The sequence below is a fragment of the Furipterus horrens genome, unplaced genomic scaffold (genome assembly GCF_987537825.1).
Source record: "Furipterus horrens unplaced genomic scaffold, mFurHor1.1.pri manual_scaffold_4, whole genome shotgun sequence".
Classification (NCBI taxonomy): Eukaryota; Metazoa; Chordata; class Mammalia; order Chiroptera; family Furipteridae; genus Furipterus; species Furipterus horrens.
Window position 1 is genome coordinate 172,155,689 of NW_028327174.1, and position 25,348 is coordinate 172,181,036.

Below are 25,348 nucleotides of genomic sequence, written 5' to 3' on the forward strand. Positions count from 1 at the left end.
CCAGTGTTTTCTTCGTTGGTCTACAGGGAACTCAGGCAGAAAACAGATGGCAGGAGGTGCCACCTGGAGAACTGACCCCCAACAGTACTGTTCTGCTATGGAGAGACAAAGGGCTTTCCCTGGAAACAATTCCCTTCCTTTCTTGACTGTATTCTACATATGGCTTCTGTAAGATGCTTGAAAACTTTTTTCCAAATATCTAGGGGGAGCTAATGTTTTAGGAGTAGCAAAAAGGAAAACAACAGCAAGAAATAATGAATAAACTACTGATTATACCACTTATTTAATAATAGTTTGGTTACCATTCACCATTACAATTCAGGAAAAAACCATCACTTTTACATAAATAAACATTGCATTTACTTACCACTCAAAGACATTGCTGGATTTACCAACATAACTCTTATGCAGTGGTTTTCAGCTAGGGATGATTGTGCACCTCCCTCCCAGGGAACATATGGCAATGTCTGGAGACATTTTTGATTGTCACAACTTGAGAAGGGGTGCTACCAGCATCTAGTAGGGAAAGGCCAGGGATGCTGCTAAACATCCTACAATGTAAAGGACACCCCACCATCTCAACAAATTATCATCCAATTCAGAATGTCAATAGAGCCAAGACTAGAAACTCTGCTCTAAGTAAGACCCATTGCAATACAATTTCATTTGTACTATTTTACCTTTTTTCTACTTTCTCTTCTTAAGTATAGAAAACATCTCACTCACCACAATAAATTTGGTACAGAAGAAAGGAAAACCTTAGAGTTAACAACTAGGGAAGGCAATAACTACAAAAATAGGATGACTAAACTTACCCCATGCCTTGGGTTGAGAATCTTCCTGCCCCTCTCCCTCTGCCACGTCCAAATCCTTTAAAAAAAATTACAGTGTAAAATAATACTTATGTCCTACACAATTACAATTTGACCAACTTCATCCTATATGCACCTGCTCAAGCAATATTGTCCTTGTTCCTAACAGCACCATCATTCCCTATGATGCACCCAATCTCTTGGACCCTACTGACACAATTGCCTACAAAGCTATTGATTTAAAACAATAGAAAAAAATTTGCTTGTATACTATACTATTTGTGACATGTAGCAGCTTGACATAGGGAGATTATATTTAAAAATATTCTGTCTCTGACTTCTGGTCAAAATGGAGGCGGCATAGGTAAACACGGCTCGCCAACTTACACAACCACAGCAAAAATTACAACTAAAGTACAAAATAACTATCACCCAGAATTGTGAGAAAATCGAGCAGCATAGAAGTCTGACAACCAAGGAATGAAAGAAGTCGCATTCATTCTGATGGGTAGGAGGGGCAGAGATATGGAACAGATGGTCCCACACCCACATGTGGTAGATAAAAGTTGGGAGGGATATCTTGGGACCAAGGGATCCCAGCCCCACACCAGATCACCCAGCCTAGGGTTCCCAGTGCCAGGAAGGTAAGGCCTCATAACTTCTGGCTGTAAAAACCAGTGGGGGTTGGGGCGGCAGAAGAAGCTGTGGGATTCTTAGGCATCTCCTCTTAAAAGGCCCATGACATACTTAGGACTTAATGCAGACTCATTCCCTCAGGACTGCAGCACCAGGGCTGCAGTTTGAAGGTAATATGGGGAAAAACTGAAGTGTCTGGCATCAGGTGAGTGCCAGGGGACAGTTTCTTCCCAGACAAAACTCAAAGGCCAGGCAGCAGCCATTGTCCCTTTTCTGAGCTGCGGCACCATATCCGAGACTCCATCACCCTAGTTCACAGGGGTTGCCATGTCCAGGCGATTACATAAGGCTCTGCCCCATCCAACTTAGAGCATGCTTTCCTACATTAGGCCACGCTACTAAGACAGCAAGTCAAAGCACCTCTACCTAGTACATAGAAACAAACACAGGGAGGCTACCAAATTGAGAAGACAAAGAAACATGGCCCAAATGAGAGAACAGATCAAAATTCCAGAAAACGGACATAAATAAAATGGAGATAAGCAATCTATCTGACGCAGTGTTCAAAACACTGGTTATTAGGGTGCTCAAGAACTCATTGGGTACATCAAAACATAAAAAAGACCCAGGCAGAAATAAAGGTTACACTAAGTGAAATAAAAGAAAAATTTACAGGTAATCAATAGTGCAGTAGATGAAGCAGACACCCAAATCACTGATTTGGAACACAAGGAAGAAAAAAAATTCAATCAGAAGCAAGAAGAAAAAAGAATTTTAAAAAATGAGGATAATGTAAAGAACATCTGTGACAACTTCAAGCATTTCAATATTCACAAGTAGAAGAGAAAGAGCAAGGAACTGAAAACTTACTTAAAAATATAATTAAAGAAAACTTTCCTAATTTGGTGAAGGAAATAGACATTCAAGCCTAGGAAGCACAGAGAGTCCCACATAAGATGGATTCAAAGAGGTCCACTACAAGATACATCATAATTAAAATGCCAAAAGATTAAGGATTAAGAGAAAATCTTAAAAGCAGCAAGAGAAAAGCAGAAAGTTACCTGCAAAGGGGTGCCTGTAAGACTGTCAGCTGATTTCTCAAAAGAAATTTTGCAAGCTGGAAGGGATTGGCAAGAAGTATTCAAAGTCATGAAAAGCAGGGACCTAGAGCCAACATTGCTCTACCCACCAAAGCTATTATTTAGAATCAAAAGGCAGATAAAGAGCTTCCCAGACAAGAAAAAACTAAAGGAGTTCATCATCACCAAACCATTATTATATGAAATGTTAAAGGGACTTATTTAAGAAGAGCAAAACTATGAACAATAAAATGGCAATAAATGCGTATCTGTCAACAATTAAATCTAAAAAACAAAACTAACCAAACAAGAAGAACAGAGACAGAATCATGAATACAGAGGGCGTTTTGATGGTTGCCAGATGGGAGGGGGTTGTGGGGGAATGGGTGAAGAGGTGAGGGGATTAAGAAGTTCAAACAGGCAGTTAAAGAATAGCCATGGGAAAGAAAAAAAAAAAAAAAATAGCCATGGGGATGTAAGTACAGGATAGGAAAGGGAGTAGCCAAGGAACTTACATGCCTGACCCATGGACATGAACAATGGTGTGGGGATGCCTGAGGGAGTTGGGGATGCTGAGTGGAGGGCGACAAAGGGAGAAAAATTAGGAAAATTGTAATAGCATAATCAATAAAATATATTTAAATAAAAATAAAAAATATTCTTGCTCTTAAAACCAGCTAGTGCAAACAACATAACATTGTAAAGCGTCTTGTATAAAATAAAACGGAAACAGAAACAGAAAACTGCTAAGTAAACTGTGGTACTGTACTATTAAATACCTCTTTTAACATTAAGCCTTAAACCAATAACCAATGTGCCAGCAAGCAAGGCAGCCAGCAAGAAGAATAAATTTTATTCAACAACTCTCGGTCTTTCTTGATCAAAATCCTAAACTGTGAATTAAAGACTTAAAGAGCTAAAACTATACAACTTTAACCCTTTGAGTGCCATGCGTAATTCGAAATTTGGATCAACATGAGAAAAAGTTATATCAATATATAACCCGAGGTACAAAAAAAAGGAGAACAAAACATAAAATATGCCTTATTCCACTGTTATTTACATTTATACCATCGAAAAAAGAGTCACTGGGAGTGACGCTGGCATTTTTGGGAAAATTTGTCAGCGTTGCTCACAGCAATGTTAGCACTCAAAGGGTTAAGAAGAAAATATAGAGCAAAAGCTGCAGGGCACTCAGTTAATAATTTTTTGGATATGACATGAAAGGCATGCAAGGAAGGAAAAAACAGACATCAGATTTGTGCATCAAAATTCACTATCCCTCCAAGCTGGGCATGGCATAATGGCTCCCGCAAAGATGGGTGGGTAGAAGAAGGGCCATTCTGCCATCAAGGAGGTAGTAAACAGAGACTACACCATCAACATTCACAAGCATATCCATGGAGCGGGTTTCAAGAAGCCTGCCCCTCAGGCACTCAACCCAGAGATCTGCCATGAAGGAGAATGAATTTCCAGATGTCGACATTGACACCAGGCTTGACAAAGCTGTCTGAGCAAAAGGAATAAGGAATATTGCATCCTGTGTGATTGTCCAAAAAATGTAATGAGGATGAAGATTCACCAAACAAGCTCTATACTTTAGTCACCTACATAACTGTCACCACTTTCAAAAAAAACTAGTTAATGTGGATGAGAACTAACTGATTGTTGAATAAAGTTATACAACTGCAAAAAAAAAAGGGACACTATCAACAAAAATAAATAGATGACAAACAACATCAACAGAGTACAAAAGCAGCCTGTAGAATATTTGCACATCATATTTGATAAAGAATATCAAAGATACATGGACAACTTCCACAACTCAACAACAAAACAAACAACCCAATTCAAAAATGGGCAAAGGACTTGAATATTTCTCCAGAGAATATATGCAAAGGTTAAAAGCACACAAAATATCCTTAACATCACTAATCATTAGGGAAACCTGATACCCATTATGATAGCTATCATTAAAAAAAAAAAAAAAGAACAGAAATAACAATAGCAAGGGTTTAGAGAAACTGAAACCCTTGTGCACTGTTTGGTGGGAATGCAAAATGGTGCAGTCACTATGGAAAACAGTAAGGCAGTTCCCCCCAAAATTAAAAACAGAATCACCACATGATCCCATAATTCTATCCAAGATAATTTGAAAGTAGGGTCTTAATGAGACATGTGAACACTAACATCAGCCTTTATTCACAACAGCCAAAATAGAGGCAACCCAAGGTCCGTCAGTAGGTAAATGGATAAATGTAGTTATGTATATACATTCAGTGAAATGTTATTCAGCCTTAAAAAGAAGAAAATTCTGTCACATGCTACAACATGGATGAAACTTGAGGACACTGTGCTAAGTGAAACATGCCAGTAACAAAAGGACAAATATTTTGATTCCATTTATATGAGGTACAAAAGAAGAGTCAAATTCAGAGAAAGGTGGTTGCAAGAAGCTATATTAGTTATGCTAATATAACAAAAATGTATATTAATCATGTACAGTTAAATTACCCAACAGTTCAAGTTAAACTATTAAAAATACGGTCTTGACAAAAATCTACCTTATTCCCAGAGACGAGGGAATAGAGGGAAATGCCCTAAACAGTAGAAGAATCCTAATAATGTATAGCAATGGCTACTGTCTATTGTAACACTGCCAAAAAGCAGTTAAAAAAACCCACCTTGTCAAATATTCATACAATGAAACGTTATTTGGCCATAAAAAGAAATGAAGTGCTGATACATGCTACAACACTGATGAACTTTTAAAACATTAAGCTAGGTGAAAAAAGCCAGTCACACGCACACACACGAAAAACACTATAAGATTCTATTTACATGGGATGCCCAGAATAGGCAAATTTATACAGACAGAAAGCAGATTACTGCTTGTTTACTGCTGGGGCAGGGGATGAGGAGCGTAAAGGAACTGGGAACTGATAAAGGATACAGTTTCTTTTTCGAGTGATAAAAATATTCTTAAATTGATTATAGTGATGGTTGCAGAGGCCAGTAAACCACCTCTAGTGAAGGCAGATCCCAATTGCAAACATCCCCCCAGTGCCAAAAGTTAACAACCAGTAGGCAGAATGATCCTCATCTAAAAAGACAGAAAGCAATTCCCTTCCCTTATCCCCAAAAGACTGTAAAGAGGGCTTTAATAATAGTCAAATATACCAGAAAGCACATTTACTTGAATTCCTCACTGCACACTCTGGCTCATGACTAGTTCTAAAGTTCTTCGTGTCAACGAAAGTTCCCAAATATTCAGAGCTGGTTCAGTGATAAAAAATGGTTGCTATGAGCTGTCCCCATACCCAGAGATCTGTTCAGCCCATATATTAGCTTTTCCTTAGCACAAAAGTCTAATTATAAATGTGTCAAAATAATTACTTCAGAAAAAAACAAATTCTAAACTAGTAAATGAAAGTCTGAGGAGAAAAAGATATTTACAAAGTTTCAGAGTACTTCCCCCCACCAAATACTTATAAATTATAAAAAGGAGGGGGTAGTAACTTTACAAAGGAGAAACTTGGTAGAAACTACCTTCCTTAAATAAAAACTAACATCACTAGTAATGGGTTGAGCCTGTATCATTTTACAGTTATCTTCACTTCCTGGTACCCCTGCCAAAAATAGCTTAGTTGAGTGTTATAATGAGGAAACTTCTCAGACTGATATTGAAGGACATTCTACAAGAGTCCATATGCTTCAAAAGCATCAAAGCCATGAAAGACAGACTTTCCAGAGTGATGAACTGTTCTAGATCTAGAACAGACAGGAGAACTAAATGTAATGTGTGTTCCTGGATTAGATCCTGGTCCAGAATATTTTCTTTTTTTGCTATAAAAACATTAGCAAGATAAAATGAAAATTTCTGAATAAAGCCTATAGATTGCAGCAACAGTAATTTTCTGACTTGACCATTTTAAGGTAGCTCCTCTATAAGAGAGTATCTTTTTTTCTTAGGAGTTATACATTAAAATATTAAGGGGTAAAATAGCATTATGTCTGGAATTTATACTCAAAGGTTTTAGAAAAAACAATATGTACAGACAGGGAAAAATGATAAAGCAAATGCAAAATGTTGAAATTCGGGTGATCTAGTTGAACATTATACAAAATTCCATTTTTTAAAATTTATTTATTTATTTATTTTCAGGAAGAGGGGAACGGAGGGAGAAAGAGAGCGAGAAACATCAGTGGGTTGCCTCCTGCACACCCCCAACTCAGGGTCCGGCTTATAACCCAGGCATGTGTCCTGACAGGGAATTGAACCGGCGACCTCTTGGTTCACAGGCTGGTGTTCAATCACTGAACCATATCAGCCAGCGCTAAATTTTTTATTTCAAAATGAAAGTTAAAACCACACCTTGAGCACTTCTTAGTATATTTTATATTCCCATAAGTAGTTTTTATTATGTAAAAAAAGTCCAAGTAGTTTTCCATGTCTGCACTAGCTGTGCCTTTCCACACAGAATGTTCCTACCCAGGTTTTTATATGGTTTTCTTCCTCCTCAACTTAAATCCCACCTCCTGAGACCACCCCAGACCACTCAAACCAAAGGAGAGCCTACTGACAATTGTTAAGACAACTACTGACAAGTTAATCACATCACCAATCATTTTCTTAAGTAAATCAAAAAGTGCTTTTCCTTGTCTCTTCTCATTCCTCTCCCAGGATATAAAGGACCACATCATATTCACAACAATATCTTCAACAATATAATAGGTACATAAATATTATGTATTTAATACTAATACATAACCCCAATTTCGTAAATATGAAATATTTTCGTGGATTACTCATATTTAGAAGCGCAATAGTTATCACTATTTAATTACAAGACATAACCTTGCTGTTCACTAATTAATTTTGAACACTTGTATTCTGTTAAATATAGTTTGTACCAGGACCCAAGAAGGCACTGCAGAGGACTCAGAAATTAAGACTAGAATGTCAGCACTCAGTTGGTACTCAGTAATTACTTTTCAATTATATTATACAGACTACATTCATGTATTAGTTTTAAAAGTAGATCATTTGTGTTGCTTAATATAGAACAGTGGGGTAAGTAAGGTAAAGGAGTGAAGAAGGCTAGGGAGAAACTATGTTTGCCTTTTCTACAGCATTATTTTCCTTCCATCAAGAAAGAAACCACTCCGCTGCAAACTCAAGTAATATTCACTACCTCACCTGACTCAATCTCACCAAAAGACAAGACAAAAACAACGCACACATGCTGTCAAAAAACACACAAATAAAAAAAGAGAAATTTATAGGAATAAAAGAGTAGGGGAGTGGCTTGACTATATCTTCTTAGTTATTTAGATAACTTAAAAATAACTATCATGTAATCTAACCTTTAAGATGAGAGTGTCATTTCTAGTAAACACATTCTGGTGTGGCACAGAAAATCAGCTCATATGGAAAGTATTGTAATAAATATTTTTCCTCATAAAATACATTCAACACTAAGTTAAATGAAAGAACCAATAAAAATGAGCCACTTTAGAGCATACAAAGGGGATCAACGGTGATGGAAAGAGATTGACTTGGTGTGGTGAAAACGCAATACCGTATACAGATGATGTACTGTACAATTGTGCATCTAAAATCTGTATAATTTTGTTAACCAGTGTCATCCTAATAAATTCAATAAAAAGGAAGAAGCAAATAAACTACTCAAAATTTTATATTATTTTAGAGTTCCTAAATATAGCAAGACAAAAAATAGAGAGACTGTTTACTTTAGAAGAAATATATACCCCTAAGTATAGATACATAAAAGATGGAAGAAGATATGATAGAAAATAAACGCCTATATCATATATAGCCTGAAAGTCTGAAATACCTTAAGGAAAGCAACCTTAAAATTATGTTTTAAATACAATGATGTAGACTACAAAGAACAGCACCTATACACTATTCTCTATAAAACAGTAAATTACTCTCTGCTTATCTCTTTTCTGCTTTTCAGAATTATAGTTGAGAACAATTTTAGTTGCTGCGTCCCCTGTATCAGCGAACAAGTAGCCAATACCAATACAGGCGCAATCCTTTCAATAGATTCTAACAACCCTGGAGCTGAGTTTCAGGAAGGTCCTCAGAAAGCTCAGGAGGACTGCCAACTGCCAGGAGCCTCTCTTTCCACCATGGACAATCTACCAAAGGGCCTGCTAATAAACATACTTATGTGATAATTCTAGCATTTCAGCCTTAACTCAATTCCTTGACCAAATCCTCAACTTCAATTCCAATACCCAGAAATCTAATAAAAGATATACTCTACAGAAATAATTTTCCAAGTTCAGCTTGAATCTGACTCCTTCCCACTCTTTTATAAACTTACTATCTAGAGAGGCCAATTGATCCAGTAAAGAATAAAGGCCCCAAAATAATAATAATAATAAGTCTCAATAGCTGGTTTTATATCAAGCAATTGCTGAAGATTTTGACTAGAAAAATTAACCCTTTGAGTGCCAATGTCACTGTGAGCAACACTGACAAATTTTTCCAGAAGTGCCAGCATCGCTCCCAGCGACTCTTTTTTCGATGGCTATAAATGTAAATAACAATGAAATAATTCGTATTTTATCTTTTGTTCTCTTTTTTTGTATCTCAGGTTATATATTGATATAACTTTTTCTCATGTTCATACAAATTTCTAATTACACATGGCACTCAAAGGGTTAAGTTCCCATTTTTCTCCTACCAAGTGAAATGACTATATCTTTTGATTGTTCACATGCTGCCCCGCTCCTATTCACTGTTGATTTATCAATGGGAAAATTCTATGAACAATCACCATGGAGTCCATAAAAAAACATGAAGTAAAACAAAGATTTCATCTATGACATTTATGATTTAAAAAAAAATTATGGTGATTTTACTTAGTCTGTTAAGTTTTCCTTATTTTAGTTTTATTTGCCTAAATAAAACCAAAGTAAACATATCAACTCTATCTCGTTATTCGCACTTAGTCAAAGCCAACTCCCATCTATATTCATGTTCTCCAACTCAATGGCTATTAAGTAGGATGTGTTTTTATAACAATATATCTGTTCCATTTTTAACAAGGATCAGTCTTTCAGCAGCCTTTAATTTTTAAATACGTCCCTAAGAAACCAATACAAGTACTGTCACTCAATCCTTACTCTCAAAGGGTCAAACTGAGGGGTTAAATAGTGCTGTAGTGGAATTCACCCATGAAGATCTGACCCTTTCTCTAAGAAGCCCATTAAGGCCAGGAGAAGGATCTCAAGGATCAAATACCCTGGAAAAGAAAAACCTCTACCTGAGGTTTACATACATACACCCCAGTTCTTATGTATTCCTGAAACCTTAAAGCAAAGAAATTCCACAATTATCTTCTAAATAGAATAGGGCAGAGTAAGGATTAATTAGGCACATGACATTGGTATTATACTGTGAGTGCCCTGAACTAAGAGGCACAGTAAAACTTAGTGGCCAGTAACAATGATTCTCTTCTTTTTGTTACCTTCTGTTTTCTTTCTCTTCCAAGGTGGGCACTTCGAGGTTTAAGGCCTAAAAACTAAGGAGTATAGATGCCAGCCATCTTCTTTACCATCTTCCTATACTTAGTGTGACAATGGTAAATTTATAATTTTCTCTATAAAAACATGTTCTTAAATATACACCATAGTAAGCAGTTTCAGCTCGTGGAACACAGAATATACTTAGTTTTTACTAATTAGTTGGCCCTGGCTGGTTTGGCTCAGTGGATTGAGCGTCGGCCTGCGAGCTAAGTGTCGCTGGTTCGATCTTCCAGTCAGGGCACATCAGAGAAGGAAAACTCTGACTCCAAAAAACCTCCGCTGCCTTGCGGCATACCTCTTCAGGGGAAAGGCTAAGGGAGTAAACCCCGACAGAAAATCTGGAGCCGGAGTCCCTAAGGCGGTTTGACGTTGTAGTCAACACCGGCAACTCCTGCGGCGCACCTGAACCCAAGCTGTATCGACTCCGTCTTTCCCTTGGACCCTTCAGCTGCGAAGAGAGGGGGGGTCTGCTGCATGGGCAACAGCAGACCCTCCATATCACCCTGCCCAGGCTCTGTAGCTTCAGCTTCACTGGAGAGGACACTCCAGCGTCATCGCAAGATGTCGATTCAACACAGGAGACAGATACCGTGTCACTCCCGAGTCGGACTGCATAGCCATTCTCGGCGGTGCAGATAGACTCTTGAGAAGCTACACCATCGTCTCTCGAGACGGACGGCTGCCGACGACGACTAATTAGTACATGACATATGACAAAGAACCTTATCCAGAACACTCCAGATCTCAGGAATTTTCAACACCATCTTCAACTAACCTCAAGATTTAAGTAAGTGTAAGTCAGGAACACTTCTAGTTAAGCAGTGGATACTTAATACCAGCTACACAATATAATTTGATAGCCACATACGTTTGAATGTTCAACTTTCATAAAGTTCCAAACGTTTTCACACCAACTACCAGGCTTAGTTTTCAAAAAGCAAAGACCAGAACACTGAATACAGCCCAGCGCAACTGCCACTCTTCTTTAAAAAGTCTGTTGTTTTCTCATAAAAACACACAACTCACAAGAATTTTTTCCACAAACTTTAATTATAAAAAAATTATTTGTTACACATGTCACACTGATTCTTGGTCCTCTGAACATATTGCAAAAATTCAGGAAAAGGTAGAAAAGAACTAGAGATATAAGGGAATTTGATTTTATTCATTTGCTATATAGTACATACTGTTTATGCTATTAAACATACTCCCATATTATGATATGCATGATTTTTTGTGTAATAGGTTATCACATCTTCACACATTATAAAAAGATTATAGGTTAGCATATTAAATCCATGCTGTTTCAAAATATTTTTAAGACAACACCATGCACATAAGGCAAAAATAAAGGAGGAAAAGGATGACTGACTGAAATTTTAGCAACTCTAAACATTTTAGCAGCCCTGGCTGGGGTGGCTCAGTGGATTGAGCGCCGGCCTGCGAACCAGGAGGTGGCTGGTTCAATTCCCAGTCAGGGCACATGCCTGGGTTGCGGGCCAGTTCCCCAGTTGGGGGCATGCAAGAGGCAACCATTTGATGTATCTCTTGCACATTGATGTTTATCCCCCTCTCTTTCCCTCTCCATTCCCCTCTCTCTAAAAAAAGTAAATAAAAATCTTTAAAAGAAAACCACACCTTTAAAAAATAAAGTGAAGTAATAATTTAAAAAAAAATTTTTTAGCAGATTTGACCACAAGTATAGATTGGTGTTCTGAGGGACAGCCAATGTGAAGCCAGCAACAGGAACCCACAAGTATGGTCAAAATGAAAGAATAAATGCAATGGACCTAAAAAACTGTTTTAAAAGTACACACTTTAAATTTATTAATTTGAGGGACAGAAGGGAGAGAAAGAAACATCAATTTGTTATTCCACTTATTTATGCATTCACTGACTGGTTCTTGTATGTGCCCTGACCAAGGATCAAACTGCAATCTTGGCATATCTGAATGATGCTCTAACCAACTAAGCTACCCAGTCAGGGTCTAACATAAGCATTTTTAAAAGCATGTACTTGCTTTTTAAATACACTTTAAAAACTAGAAAGAGACAGATCAACTATTTTAAGGCTAACTCAACAAACTACAAGAGTAAATTAAGACATTAAATAACTTACAACCCAACTTCTGGGAAGGAACATATTACATAAAGAATATTTATCCTAGCCCTGGCTGCTGTGGCTCAGTGGATTGAGTGTCGGCCTGCGAGCCAAGTGTCGCTGGTTCGATTCCCAGTCAGGGCACATGACTAGGTTGCACGTCAGGTCCCCTGTTGGGGGCGCGAGTGAGAGGCAACCACAGAGTGATGTTTCTCTCCCTCTCTTTCTCCGTTATCCTCTCTCTACAAATAAATAAACAAATATTTTTTTTCAAAAAATAAAGAATATTTATCCTTTTAATTATAAAGTGATGTCGGCTATTAGTCTTGAACCACTATTCACTTACTATCAAACTGGACTTTACTATTCACTGAGGGGGGAAAAATGTGTTTTGTGCACACTGGGTACTATGTATTTTTACCCTCTCTTGTCCTGTACTGGACTTTGGATACTAAGTGATTTAAAGAAATCTCCAGACACAGACTACTACCTTACAATAGCCTGTTTAAATGATATTTAAATATGTGTGTTATGACATAAAAATTATACCTCACTAAAGTTTATTTGTATGTGGGGGAGGATGGACTCATTTTTTTTTTAAAGTGTAACTGGGTTTATGAAGAGTCAATCTGGCCTTGGCTGGTGTGGCTCAGTGGACTGAGTGCCAGCCTGAAAACCAGAAGGTTGCCAGTTTGCTTCCCCGTCAGGGCATATGCCTGGGTTATAGACCGGGTCCCCAGATGCCCAGATGGGGGTGTGCAAGAGGCAGCCAACTGATGTACCTGTCTCACACATGGAAGTTTCTCTCTCTAAAAGTAAACAAATAAAATCTTTTCAAAAACACAAACTGAGTTCCTCACGCACTACTTTACACCCTTTCTTAAAAGTAAACATACTTGAATTAGGGATTTTAATGCAAGCCAGTATTCTATCCCTATATAAGATTTTACTTGGTTTTGCTCCTATCAATCCACGGAACCTCTCATACACTATTCAATAGTTCCCAGTGGACTACCCACTCGTTAAGTCCTTCCAGCTGTTTACCTTCACCACTAATAAGATTTTGTCAGCCTTGAGAAAGAAAGGAGGCAACAAGACAAACAATCACTTACTACTCACTCTGACTTTCCCCTCCCTCCCTTGGTCTTCCTCAAGAACCCTGGTTCCAGAATAAAATAGAACTGTTGGATTGGCCAAAAAGTTTGTTTGGTTTCCCTATAAGCTGGCTCCAGTAGCACCTTTCTTTAAATTCATTCAAAACAGTTTTGTTAGATTGTATTGTGACAGCTATCATAACAGCATGCATTTAAAAACTTATCAAAATCGGTAAATTTTTGTGTAGCCATTTTAATACTGAAGATGGAAGAAAATAAAGCAACATTTTTGACATATTATGCTTTATTGTTTCAAGAAAGGTAAAAACCTGCCCTGGCTGGTGTGGTTCAGTGGACTGAGCGCCAGCCTGCAAACTGGAAGGTCGAGGGTTTGATTCCTAGTCAGGGCACATGCCTGGGTTGCGGGACATGTCCCTAGTTGGGGCTGTGTGATCAGCTGATCAATGTTTCTCTCCCACATCAGTATTTCTATCCCTTTTTCTCCCTCCCTTCCTCTCTCTTCAAAAATAAATAAAATTAAAAATAAAAAAGGTAAAAATGCCAAGAAAAAAGATTTGTGCAGTGTATGGTGAAGGTGCTGTGACTGATCAAACATGTCAGAGGTGGTTTGCAAAGTTTTGTGCTGTAGATTTTTTGCTGGACGATGCTCCAAGGTCAGGTAGACCAGTTGAAATTGATAGAGAGCAAATCGAGACATTAATTGAGAACAATCAATGTTCTACCTCGTGGGAGACAGGTGACATACTCAAAATATCCAAATCAATAAAGTTACTGGTGAAAATGAAAAATGTGTATTTTATTTTATGGAAAAAACTAAATGGACTTTTTGGCCAAACCAATAGTTCAAACCTGAGCAAATAATCTGGTCCCCTCATCTATAAAATGAGAATAACAACAACAATCTTCAAAGGGTTTTTACTAAAGAATTAAAGGAAAATACATGTAAATTACTAGGAATAGTTCCCAGTGGATTATTTATTGCTACAGAATAAAGCACCCACAGTAAATGCTATCTATTATTATTTGGTCCATTTTTTGGCCAACTCACAGAGAGAAAAACATTCCAAAACTAGGTAATTCTACTTAGATAAACATCACAAAAACTAATTTCACCAAAAAAAAAAAGGGGGTAGCAGGCCTAGCTATAGCCCTGAACATTAGAGAGATGAAGAAAGGTCCAAACTTCCCCTGAGCAAAGTATTCTTGTCACAAAGAAAATCACAATGTGGAATTACATATGTTGCAGTGCTCTTCTTGAATTCTCAGAGAAATCTTTTAAAAAATAAAAAATAAAAACCAAGATAAGGCTACCCAGTGTAGCTCAGTTGGTTAGGAGTCATCCTGCAAAGCGAAAGGTTGCCAATTCAATTCCCCATCAGGGCACATGCCTGGGTCCCTGGGAGAGGCAATTGATCGATATTTCTCTTCCTGTTTCTCCCTCCCTTCCCTCTAAGAATAAATAAAAACAAAAACAAAAAAATCCAAGATAATGACTATGTTAAAAATTTCAATTATACTAATTCTAAACCCACTAATAAATAAACCCATTAAAAATGAAAAGGAAGACATAAAAGTACCTTTTGGTGCAATGCAATATATTGTACAATACTCACCACCACCACCTGCTTACCTATAAAGCTAAGCATAAATCTAGTATTTAAAGCTAAGTTACATTTACAGTAAATATGAGGGCTAGAAAAATAAGCTAAATGACACCACAAGAACAAAAAGACAAATATGTCATAGAATGTAAAACATGACATCCTATAGGAAAAATGACTTGGTTCTAACAACAAACAATGTAAGGAGAAAAAAGTGGAGGTACAAAGAAGACGGGGATGAACTATTTTAGATTAAAGAAAATTAAAATATGTAATGTACAGATCATGTCTGAATTCTGATTCAAAGAAATTAATTATGAAAAGACATTTTTTAAATAATCAGAGAAATTTATGAATGGTTTGAGTATCAGATGATAGAAGTTTACTATGATTCTCTAGATGTGAAAATTGCATTATGGTAACATATGAACTGTCTAATTTTCCAGAGGTGCTTACCATAGTGATTGGGGGGGTAAGTGACCCCAAAAAATCCACTCAATACTTTCAAATATTTCTGCAAAGAAAGGAATGAAAGTGACAGAGCAAACACGGCTATAATCCTTAAGCATTGTTGAATAAGAGTGAGGAGACGTGGGGTTCATTTAATACTCTCTCCACTTTTGTTCATGCTTAAAATTGGGCATAATAAAAAAGGCAAGAAAAGGGAATTATAATTAAAATCTATTCAATAATTCCAATCTTATTTTGACTGTGCCTGGCAAATTAGTACATAATTTTGTCCTTTTCTGACCTCTGGAAATCATTTACCTTTGGCCCACAGAGTGTAAGTTTAGTAAATTATTGTAGGACAAGTGAATAGCAAAGTGCAGTATATAAATAATGTAGGTAGTACACGTACTACCTACATTATTGCTACACGTAATATTTCTGAAAAATTCTGGCACTATAAAATGCTCATTTGGAGAAGAGTCACAACTGCATTGAATAATGGATCAAAGATAATGTCAGTGAATTCGTGTAGCTCCTCCACTGAACTGAAACAGGGTTCGTACGTTATTACATCATGTACTTGCAATCCTGAAAAAATTCAGCCACAACTTTAAGGTATATGAAACTACATTCCCTTTTTTTAATGAAGATTAAGGTTTTATTTATTTATTTTTAGAGAGATGGGAAGGGAGAAAGAAAGGGAAACACTGACGTGAGAGAGAAACATCAATCGGTTGCCTCTAATATGTGCCCCAACCAGAGACTGAACCCAGAACCCAAGCATGTGCCTCAACCAAGAATAGCAACCTTTCGCTCCATGGGACGATGCCCAACCAAGCCTCACTGGTCAGGGCAAAAACTACATTCTTAAAGCGGCTTAATGACATCTCAAATAAATAAATGTTAAGAAATGATCATTAACAGAAAATGGGGGAGGGGAAGGGATAATCAATGGGCGAATAACTTATATTTTAAAACCAGTGGGTAAAACACATTCCTCTTTTTCAAAGTTTTTAAAAAATTGATTGGGGAGGGAGGGAAGAGAGAGAAACATTGATTTGTTGTTCCACTATGCATTCATTGGTTGATTTTTGTATGTGCCCAGCTGGGGACTGAACCTGCAACCTTGGCATATCAGTACAACACTCCAACCAACTGAGCCACCTAGCCAATGCTAAAATACGTTTCTTTAAAAAAAAAAAAAAAGATGTTATTTATTTAATTTTAGAGAGGGGGAAGGGAGGGAGAAAGAGGGAAAGAAGCATCAACGTGTAAGAGAAACATCAATCGTTGTCTCTCGCACGCGCCCCAACCAGGATTCTAGGCTACAACCCAAGCATGTGCCCTGATCGGGAATCAAACTGGTGACCTTTGGCTTTGCAGGACGATGCTCAACCAACTGAGCCATACTAGTCAGGGCTAAAATACATTTCTTAAAGTCCAACATAAAAGAGTTAATAGTAACATATTGGTCAGAGCTTCAAAATTTAAATTATTCATATAAAGGGTCTTCACAGCTCATTTAAAAACAACCAATAGTTTTCTCAAAATTATATAATCCAAACACTTCATCATGTAGACATCAGTAAATAAAAGATTTCAGAAGATGAACCATTCTTTCAGAATACACTGTCATGTCTTAGAGCCCAGTACAGCAAACAGATTGCCTCCTTCTTCCAGTCACAAGCATCTCCTTCCCTCTCATTCTGTCTTACCTCTACCACGGGCTCGTTTACCACGGTCTGAAGGCTTGTCTCCTTGACTGCAATCAATCCCATTCTCTTCGCCTCTAACTAAGAAATTAAAGAGCACCTCTTACACATAATCATATCAGACAGCTATTAAAGGCAAGAACAAAAAGACTTTTATTAAAAGGCTAAAATTTAACCAAAGGGTTCAAAAAGGAGAAAAAGCAAAACCAAATAAAAGTGGCTCAAAAACTGAGCGGTAGCACATTTGCTTATTATCTTCGGTTAAAATTCTAAAAAGAAATTTAAATGACATACCACTTTTTCTTTTATTTGTACTTATCCTCCCCTAAAGTAAGTTTGTTTCAAAACGCCACTTTTGTTATTCAACTATGTAATACACCACAAATCTGCTCACTGGTTAGGCTTAAGGTCTGCAAAGGCTTGCAATAACAAAATAACACTACCAAGGAAATATTGAATTATTGAAGAAATTAGTGTGAGCCAGGTTTTTACAGGAACTGTCCAGAACGTGCCAACACAGTCTTTTCTTCTCCCCATACCTATAATGGCATTAATGATTCTATGTAATACAGAAATTTCATGAGTGATATTGGCACAGCCTATTCCCCTCATCTCCTTCAGGGACTAACTCCTATGAGTTGTGAGGCCTTTCTTGGTGGCTATTTCACTTAAATTTGCCACGCCCCTCCTTATAATCCCCATCTCTCTGCCTTTGTTTTTCCCCACAGCATAATTTCTACATAACACCATTAAAATATATTAATATGAAATGTTATTTTTGTTTTTATTGTTAACTTCAGTCCACCTCCATTAAAAGGTAAGTTTTAGGAGGACAAAGATTTCTATATTATTCACTGCTGAATGCCCATAACAGTACTTGGTACACAGTAGGTATATAATAAATATCCATGGAATAACCTAGCAGGTTTTTAAGGTGATATGGTAAATATTTATATTTTATTCATTCATAATTTAGCTACTTTGGTAAGTCTATACAGCAGGTTGTTGCTTTCAGTTAATGACAGCAAAACCGGGGTCAAATGGAAAATACTAAGAAAACCTTCCCTATCCAACAACTTTCCACTTAATTTAACCTTTGCCTATACTATGAGTATCCACAAATGGGGAAGAATAAACAGATTCACCTATCAGTGAATGAAAATCCTCTTTTAAAATTAGAGAATGCACTTCATTCACAACAGAAGGCAGTCTTAATACACAAAACTACCTGCCTACAGCCCAAGCCAGTGCTGATATGAAACTGCATCAGTTACTAAGTTAACTAAGTCCATTAGAAGCCAAGTGTTAACTGTAGTAACAAATGACACATCAAGGAAGTGGATCTATAAGCATTCGCTGCGCTACTCCTTCAGCGTTTCAGTGTATATAAAATTTTTCATCATAAAAAGTTGAGGAGAAGGGTCCATACTTACACTCTCTTCCACGATTGCCACCTCTTCCTTTCCGGTTGTTGTTTCCACGTCCACGACTCACTTCTCTCTCAATTCTCTTCTCTCTATTCTCTTTGTTTTCTGAACTTTCTTTTCCAAAATTCTTCTTCTTTCCCCCTACAGTCTCCCATGAAGTCTACCAAAGATAACAGTTGTTATTCAGAGTTGTCATTCAAAGTGTGTACAATTTTCAAGACTATGTGCATGTATCTTCCAAACCCAATTACCCATGCCTTGCAGCTCGCTTGCCTACCATTTTAATTCTTTTCATATACCTCTTGCTAAGTTTCTTTGCTATATAGAGGACAAAAGATTACAGCAACTAGCTGAATTGACAACATAACTATATGGTGTCCCACCAGAAAGCCTTTTCCCATGCTGACGAGAATAATGTAAATGTCATTTCCCCAAGTTCCCACTCTATGTCAACCTCACCTACCTCAGTAGGGCGTAAACCTAGTAAACACATAGATAAGCTCAAAGATTATAAAGTTACATAGTATGATGCCCTAAAATCTTAGAAATACAACTTTCTCTATTCAGTTATCCAAAGTAACCACCAAAAAATATTTAATGGTAAATAAATAAAATTTGGGGTTAAAGCACCTGAAATTTAAACCTCAAATGACCTGTTCTAATGAGAATTCAAATTACTTATATAAACTCCCTTCTTCACCTCTCCTCTGATGGTGATACCAAACCAAATCACACCATATACAGGTTGGTGTAAAAGTAGGTTTACAGTTGTGAGTACACAAAACACAGTTTATTCCTGTATTATTATTTATTAATTACTGTATTATTTTCTGTGTGAACAACTGTAAATCTACTCTAAAAGTTGCTGAGAAAAGAATGAGACACTATATTCTTGTCAATGTAACTACGTTCTTGTGAATATACGTAATAAGATATCAGGCTTCCAACCAAGATGGACGTTGCATCTCCCTCCAGAACAAAGAAGGAGCACTAGCTCAAAACTGGAGGCAACCAGAAGTTCGAGAAAATCGAGATGCATGGAAGTCCGACAAACAAAGATATAAAGAAGAAATACTCATCCAGACAGGTAGAAGGGGTGGAGCCAGGGTGGTGTGAAGGCATCAGCAGTGACAGAAGCTGTGGCCAGCCGACGGAAAGCACAGTCACACATTAAAAAACATAGGAAGAGACACCTGGAGATGGCTCCCATCACCAGACCAGACAGCCCAGGTCATGGTTCCTGCACTGGGGAAAATAAAGCCTCATTGCTTCTGACTGTGAAAACCAGTGGGGGTTGGGGCGGCAAAAAAAACTGCCGGTCTCTCATCTCAGCAGAGTCTGCTTGTTTAGAGGGCCTCCAGCCTTAGAATGTCCGTAGACCCACACGCTCTGGGACCCACAACCAAGGCAACAGCTAGAGAGGGGCCAGTCCCATACGGGAAGTGGGAGAAGTTCCTGGAAAAGGGGCGAGTACTGAGCAAGCAGCATTGTTCCCTCTCATACCCCTCCCCCACATACAGCATCAAAACGCGGTGAAACGGGTGGTCCTGTACTGACAAATACAGAATAGGTACAACAGGTCTACCTAAGATACAGAGGCAAACACAAGACCCTGTCAGGTTGAGGAGACAGAGAAGTATGGCCCAGAAGAGAAAATATATCAAAAGTTCCAGGGCGAGAACTAAGTGACAAGGAAATAGCCAACTAACAGACACAGAATTCAAAACGCTGGTGATAAAGATGCTCGAAAACTTAACAGATATGCTTGAATACAGCAAACCCATAAGGGGAGAAGTGAAGGCTAGGCTAAGTGAAACAAAGGAAAATCCTCACGAAACCAATGGTGAAGGGAAGGAAACTGGGGTTCAAATCAATGATTTGGAACATAAGGAAGAAAAAAGGAGTCAACCAGTACAGAATGAAGAAACAAGAATGAAGAAACAAGAATGGAAAAAAACGAGGAGAAGCTTAGGAACCTCTGGGACAACTTTAAATGTGCCAACAGCCGAATCATAGGGGTGCCAGAAGGAGAAGAGGAAGATCAAGAAATTGAAAACATATGTGAAAAAATAACGAAGGAATCTTTCCTAATTTGGCAAAGGAAATAGACATACATGTCCCGGAAGCACAGAGAGTCCCAAACAAGCTAGACTCAAGGAGGACCACACCAAGACACATCATAATTAAAATGCCAAAGACTAAAAATAAAGAGAGAATCTTACAAGCAGCAAGAAAAAAGAAGAGAGTTACCTACAAAGGGGTTCCCATAAGACTCTCAGCTGATTTCTCAAAAGAAACTTTGCAGGCAAGAAGTATTCAAAGTGATGAAAAGCCGAGACTTACAACCAAGATTACTCTATCCAGCAAAGCTGTCATTTAGAGTGGAAGAGCAGATAAAATGCTTCCCAGACAAGGTAAAGCTAAAGGAGTTCATCATCACCAAACCATTATTATACGAAATGTTAAAGGGACTTATTTAAGAAAAAGGATAAAAACTATGAACATTAAAATGACAACAAACTCACAACTATTAATAACAGAATCTAAAAAAATAAAAACAAAAACAAACTAAGCAAACAACCAGAACAGGAACAGAATCATAAGGATCATTTGGAGGGTTCAGTTGGGAGAGGGAAAGGGGAGGAAGGGAGAAATGGTACAGGGATCAAGAAGCGTAACTGATAGGTACAAAATAGACAAGAGGAAGTTAAGAATAATATAGGAAAGGGTGGAGCCAAGAACTTATATGCACGACCCATGGACATAAACTAATGAGGGTACGATTGCCAGAGGGAAAGGGGATACTAGGAGGAGGGAGCAAGGGGAGAAGAGATTGGGAAAACAGCATAATCAATAAAATATACTTTTAAAAAAGATATAGCCCTGGCTGGTGTGGCTCAGTGAATTGAGCACCAGCCCGGGAACCAAAGGGTCGCCAGTTCGATCCCCAGTCAGGGCACATGCCTGGGTTGTGGGCCGGGTTCCCAGTAGGGGGCGTGTGAAAAGAAACCACACATTGATGTTTCTCTCCCTCTCTTTCTCCCTCCTTTCCCCTCTAAAAATAAATACATACATACATACATACATACTCAATCTTTAAAATAAAAAAGATATCAATCAGGGTGTGTCACTGGACACGTGCAAAACTGGACCATTTATTTCTATTTACTTTCTCATAATCTACCTTATTTCACAAGAGATTTGAAGTGATTCAATCCTCAAAGTAAGAGCAATAACTATTTTAAGCTTAAAAAAACACTAAAGAAAATTACTAACATTGCATATTCAAATAAACATAGGCACTGGGAATTAATAAACTAAAATTAAACAGATATAGTTTAATATTTCCACAAGAATGGGGACCACATTTAAAACATTTTTAGAAGAAAACTTTTGATATCCATAAACCTGATTAACTATTTAGTTACATATAAACTGATGGGATGTTAAAAAAATACAAATTAGAAGCTATATTCTACCTCTAAGGTTTGATAAATATTTAAAAATCTTTAGTTACAGCAGAATAATCAGGTATTTTTAGTTCTAATTAAACATGCATCTGTAAGTCTATATCACAACAGTATCCAAATTTTAAATAGTTCTCAGCTTTTGACCCAGCAATCCTATGTCTAGGCCTTCAGTCAGAGGACATAATCTGATAATTGTGTACAGACACTCATCAGTAGAATAAAAGGAGGGACAGGGATTCCCCAAATACCTTGCTAAGAGACTATCTACTCTAGAATATCCATAAAGGGAGTATTACGTAGCCATTTTAAGAGTAATGCAGGTGTACAAAGAAAGATATCCATGATATGTAAGCTTTCAGCAAATAGTATACAAAATACAATTACATTGTTTAGTTCAAATAAAAGCCTGTGTACATATTAAAGTTAGAAATAGTTATTAAGTAAGACTGTTTCACTGAACTTAATCTTTTACCTTTCTGCACTGCTTCTTTAATTAGAGAAAATGTAAAGCTTATTTATTCCAGAAGACAATTCCAATATCAAACTCAATTTATTATGTTCACTAATATAAATAAACAAGACAACTATGTAGGACAGAATCCTGTCCTCTTAGATTAACAAGAGGTCCTGGAGTTATACACAGTAGAGCTGGCACAAGGTAAATATAAATACAATTTAAAATATCTTTACACTGCCAGACTCAATCATTATAAAGGGACAGACTTTCTATGTAAAACATTTGAAAGACAGAAATATCATACTCCATTTCATTTAGCAAAGGATACCCTGAAGCAAATCGTGGTTTGTGAATTCTACAAAATCTAACAAGAGCTTATTTGTGGGGGAAAGTAGAGAAAGAACCTTTAAAGGGCAATTGGTTTTACACCACAGCAAATGCTAAAGAGAATATCGCACATTTTGCACAAGAGTCTACAAGCATGCACACAAGCTTTCAAAGTGAAACAATTAGAAAAGATTTTCAACACAACTTCCACCAATCTTCGTCATCTGTACTTGACTACTTGTACAATAGGACAGCAATGGTTTTCCCAGACAACACATTTAGTAATGAGAAAAGCAGCTTTCCAGGCCAGATCTTTCAAAAAATCACTCTCCCACCCCTTCATATTTGCCAGGAACTACATGTGTTGTTTGGGGTAAAAAAAAAAAAAAGGTACATTAATGCAATGGACAAATACTGTTTTGCCAAACAAGAAGCACTGTGATGAAACACAAAAGTTCAGTACTTATGATCATGTTCAATGTTTCCTTTGTGACAGCAACTATTACATGAAAAAGATAAACTCATCTTTAAAAATATTGACGGTTCCACTTGACACTTTTGAAAAGTGATAATTTTGTTTCAGAAGACCTTGGCAAAAATTAGTTAGCCAACGGGACAAGATTTGTTTGCTTTCATGGCTTACTTTCAATGCTCTTGCTTCTAGCAACACCATAGTATTTACATTCTCTAGCACCCCAGTCTGCAGATATTCCTTACTGCTGCTGGTTAGCCATGCTGCAGAGAGGAACCGGGTGGAGACACAGCAAATAATATGAAAGAAAAGATGCACCACAGAATAATCATAAACAAAACAAGGTTTCTAAAAGACTTCCCCTATGCTTCTGCATATCTCCTAAATCATCTTACCTCCAATCAACCATACATCTTTTGTGTCTAGATACAAGCACTAATTTGTTTTTGTTTTTTTATCTTTGAAGAAAACAAGCCAGATCTGGCTACCACTGCGCGATTTCTAGGTTCAAGAGCTAACAAAAGAGCCCTGGATTTAGTGTGACTCGGTGGACTGAGCCTGCAAACTGAGAGGTTGCTGGCTGGATTCCCAGTCAGGCCACATACCTGGGTTGTGGGCCAGGTCTCCAGTTGGGGTTAAGCAAAAGGCAACAGATCCATGTATCTCTCACCTGTTGAAGTTTCTCTCCCTCACTTTCTACCATCCCCTCTCTAAAAGTAAATAAATAAAAAGAAAAAAGAGGTAACAAAAAAGACATCATTTATATAACATTCAGCCAGAACCACCTTCTTCGGGTTCAGTCCCAAATGAGAAGTTAAAACTCAATAAACCACAAAGATAAAAATTTACCCGACTACCACATAAAGAATGGAATCTGCTGGAGGTAAAGGAAAGGCAACAGAAAGTAGTAGCCATCCTACCTTTACCATAAAGAGAAAATAGGCCCTCCTATTATAATTTGGAAATATTCAATTTGTTCACAGTGATTGTTTTTTATAATGAGGGAAGTTAAGTTATTTATTCGTTTTGAAAATAACAAGAGAGCCATTATACACTGAATTCAGTAATAATGAGGTAAACACATTCCCCATATTTTATAAAACCCAGTAAATACAAGCCGCTCAGGAAACAAAAGCTATTCAAAATTTTATCTCATCATTTAACATGATATATTTTCCCAACACACTGACATACTTGGTGGTTTATCATGTGGAGCAGTGTTATCTTGCATGGAATTTTACCCACAGATACTGCAAATATTTTCCAAAGTATCTTATTATTTAATAACAAAATTGTTTCATATTAAATAAAAAGATATTCATTTTACATTTGAACATGTCATGGCAGTTCATTTTTATACAGCTTGACTCTGATACAGTCTTATCTCTAAAAATAAGAACCTGGTTAAGCCTAAACACTAACAAGAAAGGCACTTAAAAAAAAGAAGATTTTATTTATTTTTAGAGAGAGGGGAAGGGAGGGAGAGAAACTTCAGTTGGTTGCCTCTCACATGCCCTCAACTGGGGACCTGGCCCATAACCCAGGCATGTACCCTGACTGGGAATCTCAAATCAGCAACCTTTCAGTTCACAGGCTGGTGCTCAATCCACTGAGCCACACCAGCCAGGGCAGGAAGGTACTTCTTGATGTGTTCATTTTTGTATCCTTTTTTAGTTAAATCATTATTGGTTTTAATCTGTTCTTAAGTGGTTTCCTCGGTTTAAAAAATACAAATGAAATACTGTGCAAGCTCCACATAGATATCAAAAGATTAGGGCTGACAACCGCCTGATGAGGCTTTAGTTGCATCCTTCCTAAAATAAAAGAGAAGAGCTCTAAGTATGCCTGCACATTCTTCAAACTTTACTAAACTAAAAAAACAAACAAAAATCACCTTTTCTCCTTTTATATGTCTGTCGAACTGTCATGAAAATGTGTCTGTAGGATATTCACACATAAGCAAATAGATATACAGCAAATCCTGCTTTTTCTGTTAGTCTAGAGATACAAGGAGTACATAGTAAGAGGTGACGACAGAGATGAAGAAACATGAGCAGTGGAACCAAGAGAAGTGTTTCTCAGGTGGTGAGAAAGTCCACAGGCCCAGAGAATTTTGTAAACTGTGT

The 25,348-nt window shown here is 37.4% G+C and overlaps 1 protein-coding gene across 6 annotated transcripts in view; it reads right to left on the reverse strand.

Moving 5' to 3' along the window:
- Positions 1 to 25,348, reverse strand: part of UBAP2 (ubiquitin associated protein 2) — a 123,103-nt gene that overhangs the window by 47,695 nt on the left and 50,060 nt on the right. For 3 of the 6 annotated variants that reach the window (XM_090274290.1, XM_090274285.1, XM_090274284.1), the window contains 3 exons: positions 18,503 to 18,656; positions 17,073 to 17,150; positions 816 to 870 (listed from right to left, as the gene is read on the reverse strand). In XM_090274290.1, the coding sequence (XP_090130416.1) occupies positions 816 to 870; positions 17,073 to 17,150; positions 18,503 to 18,656 (287 nt within the window). Of the gene's footprint in view, positions 1 to 815; positions 871 to 17,072; positions 17,151 to 18,502; positions 18,657 to 25,348 lie in introns of those variants that run through there. The other 3 variants (XM_090274289.1, XM_090274287.1, XM_090274288.1) reach the window with 3 other exon arrangements.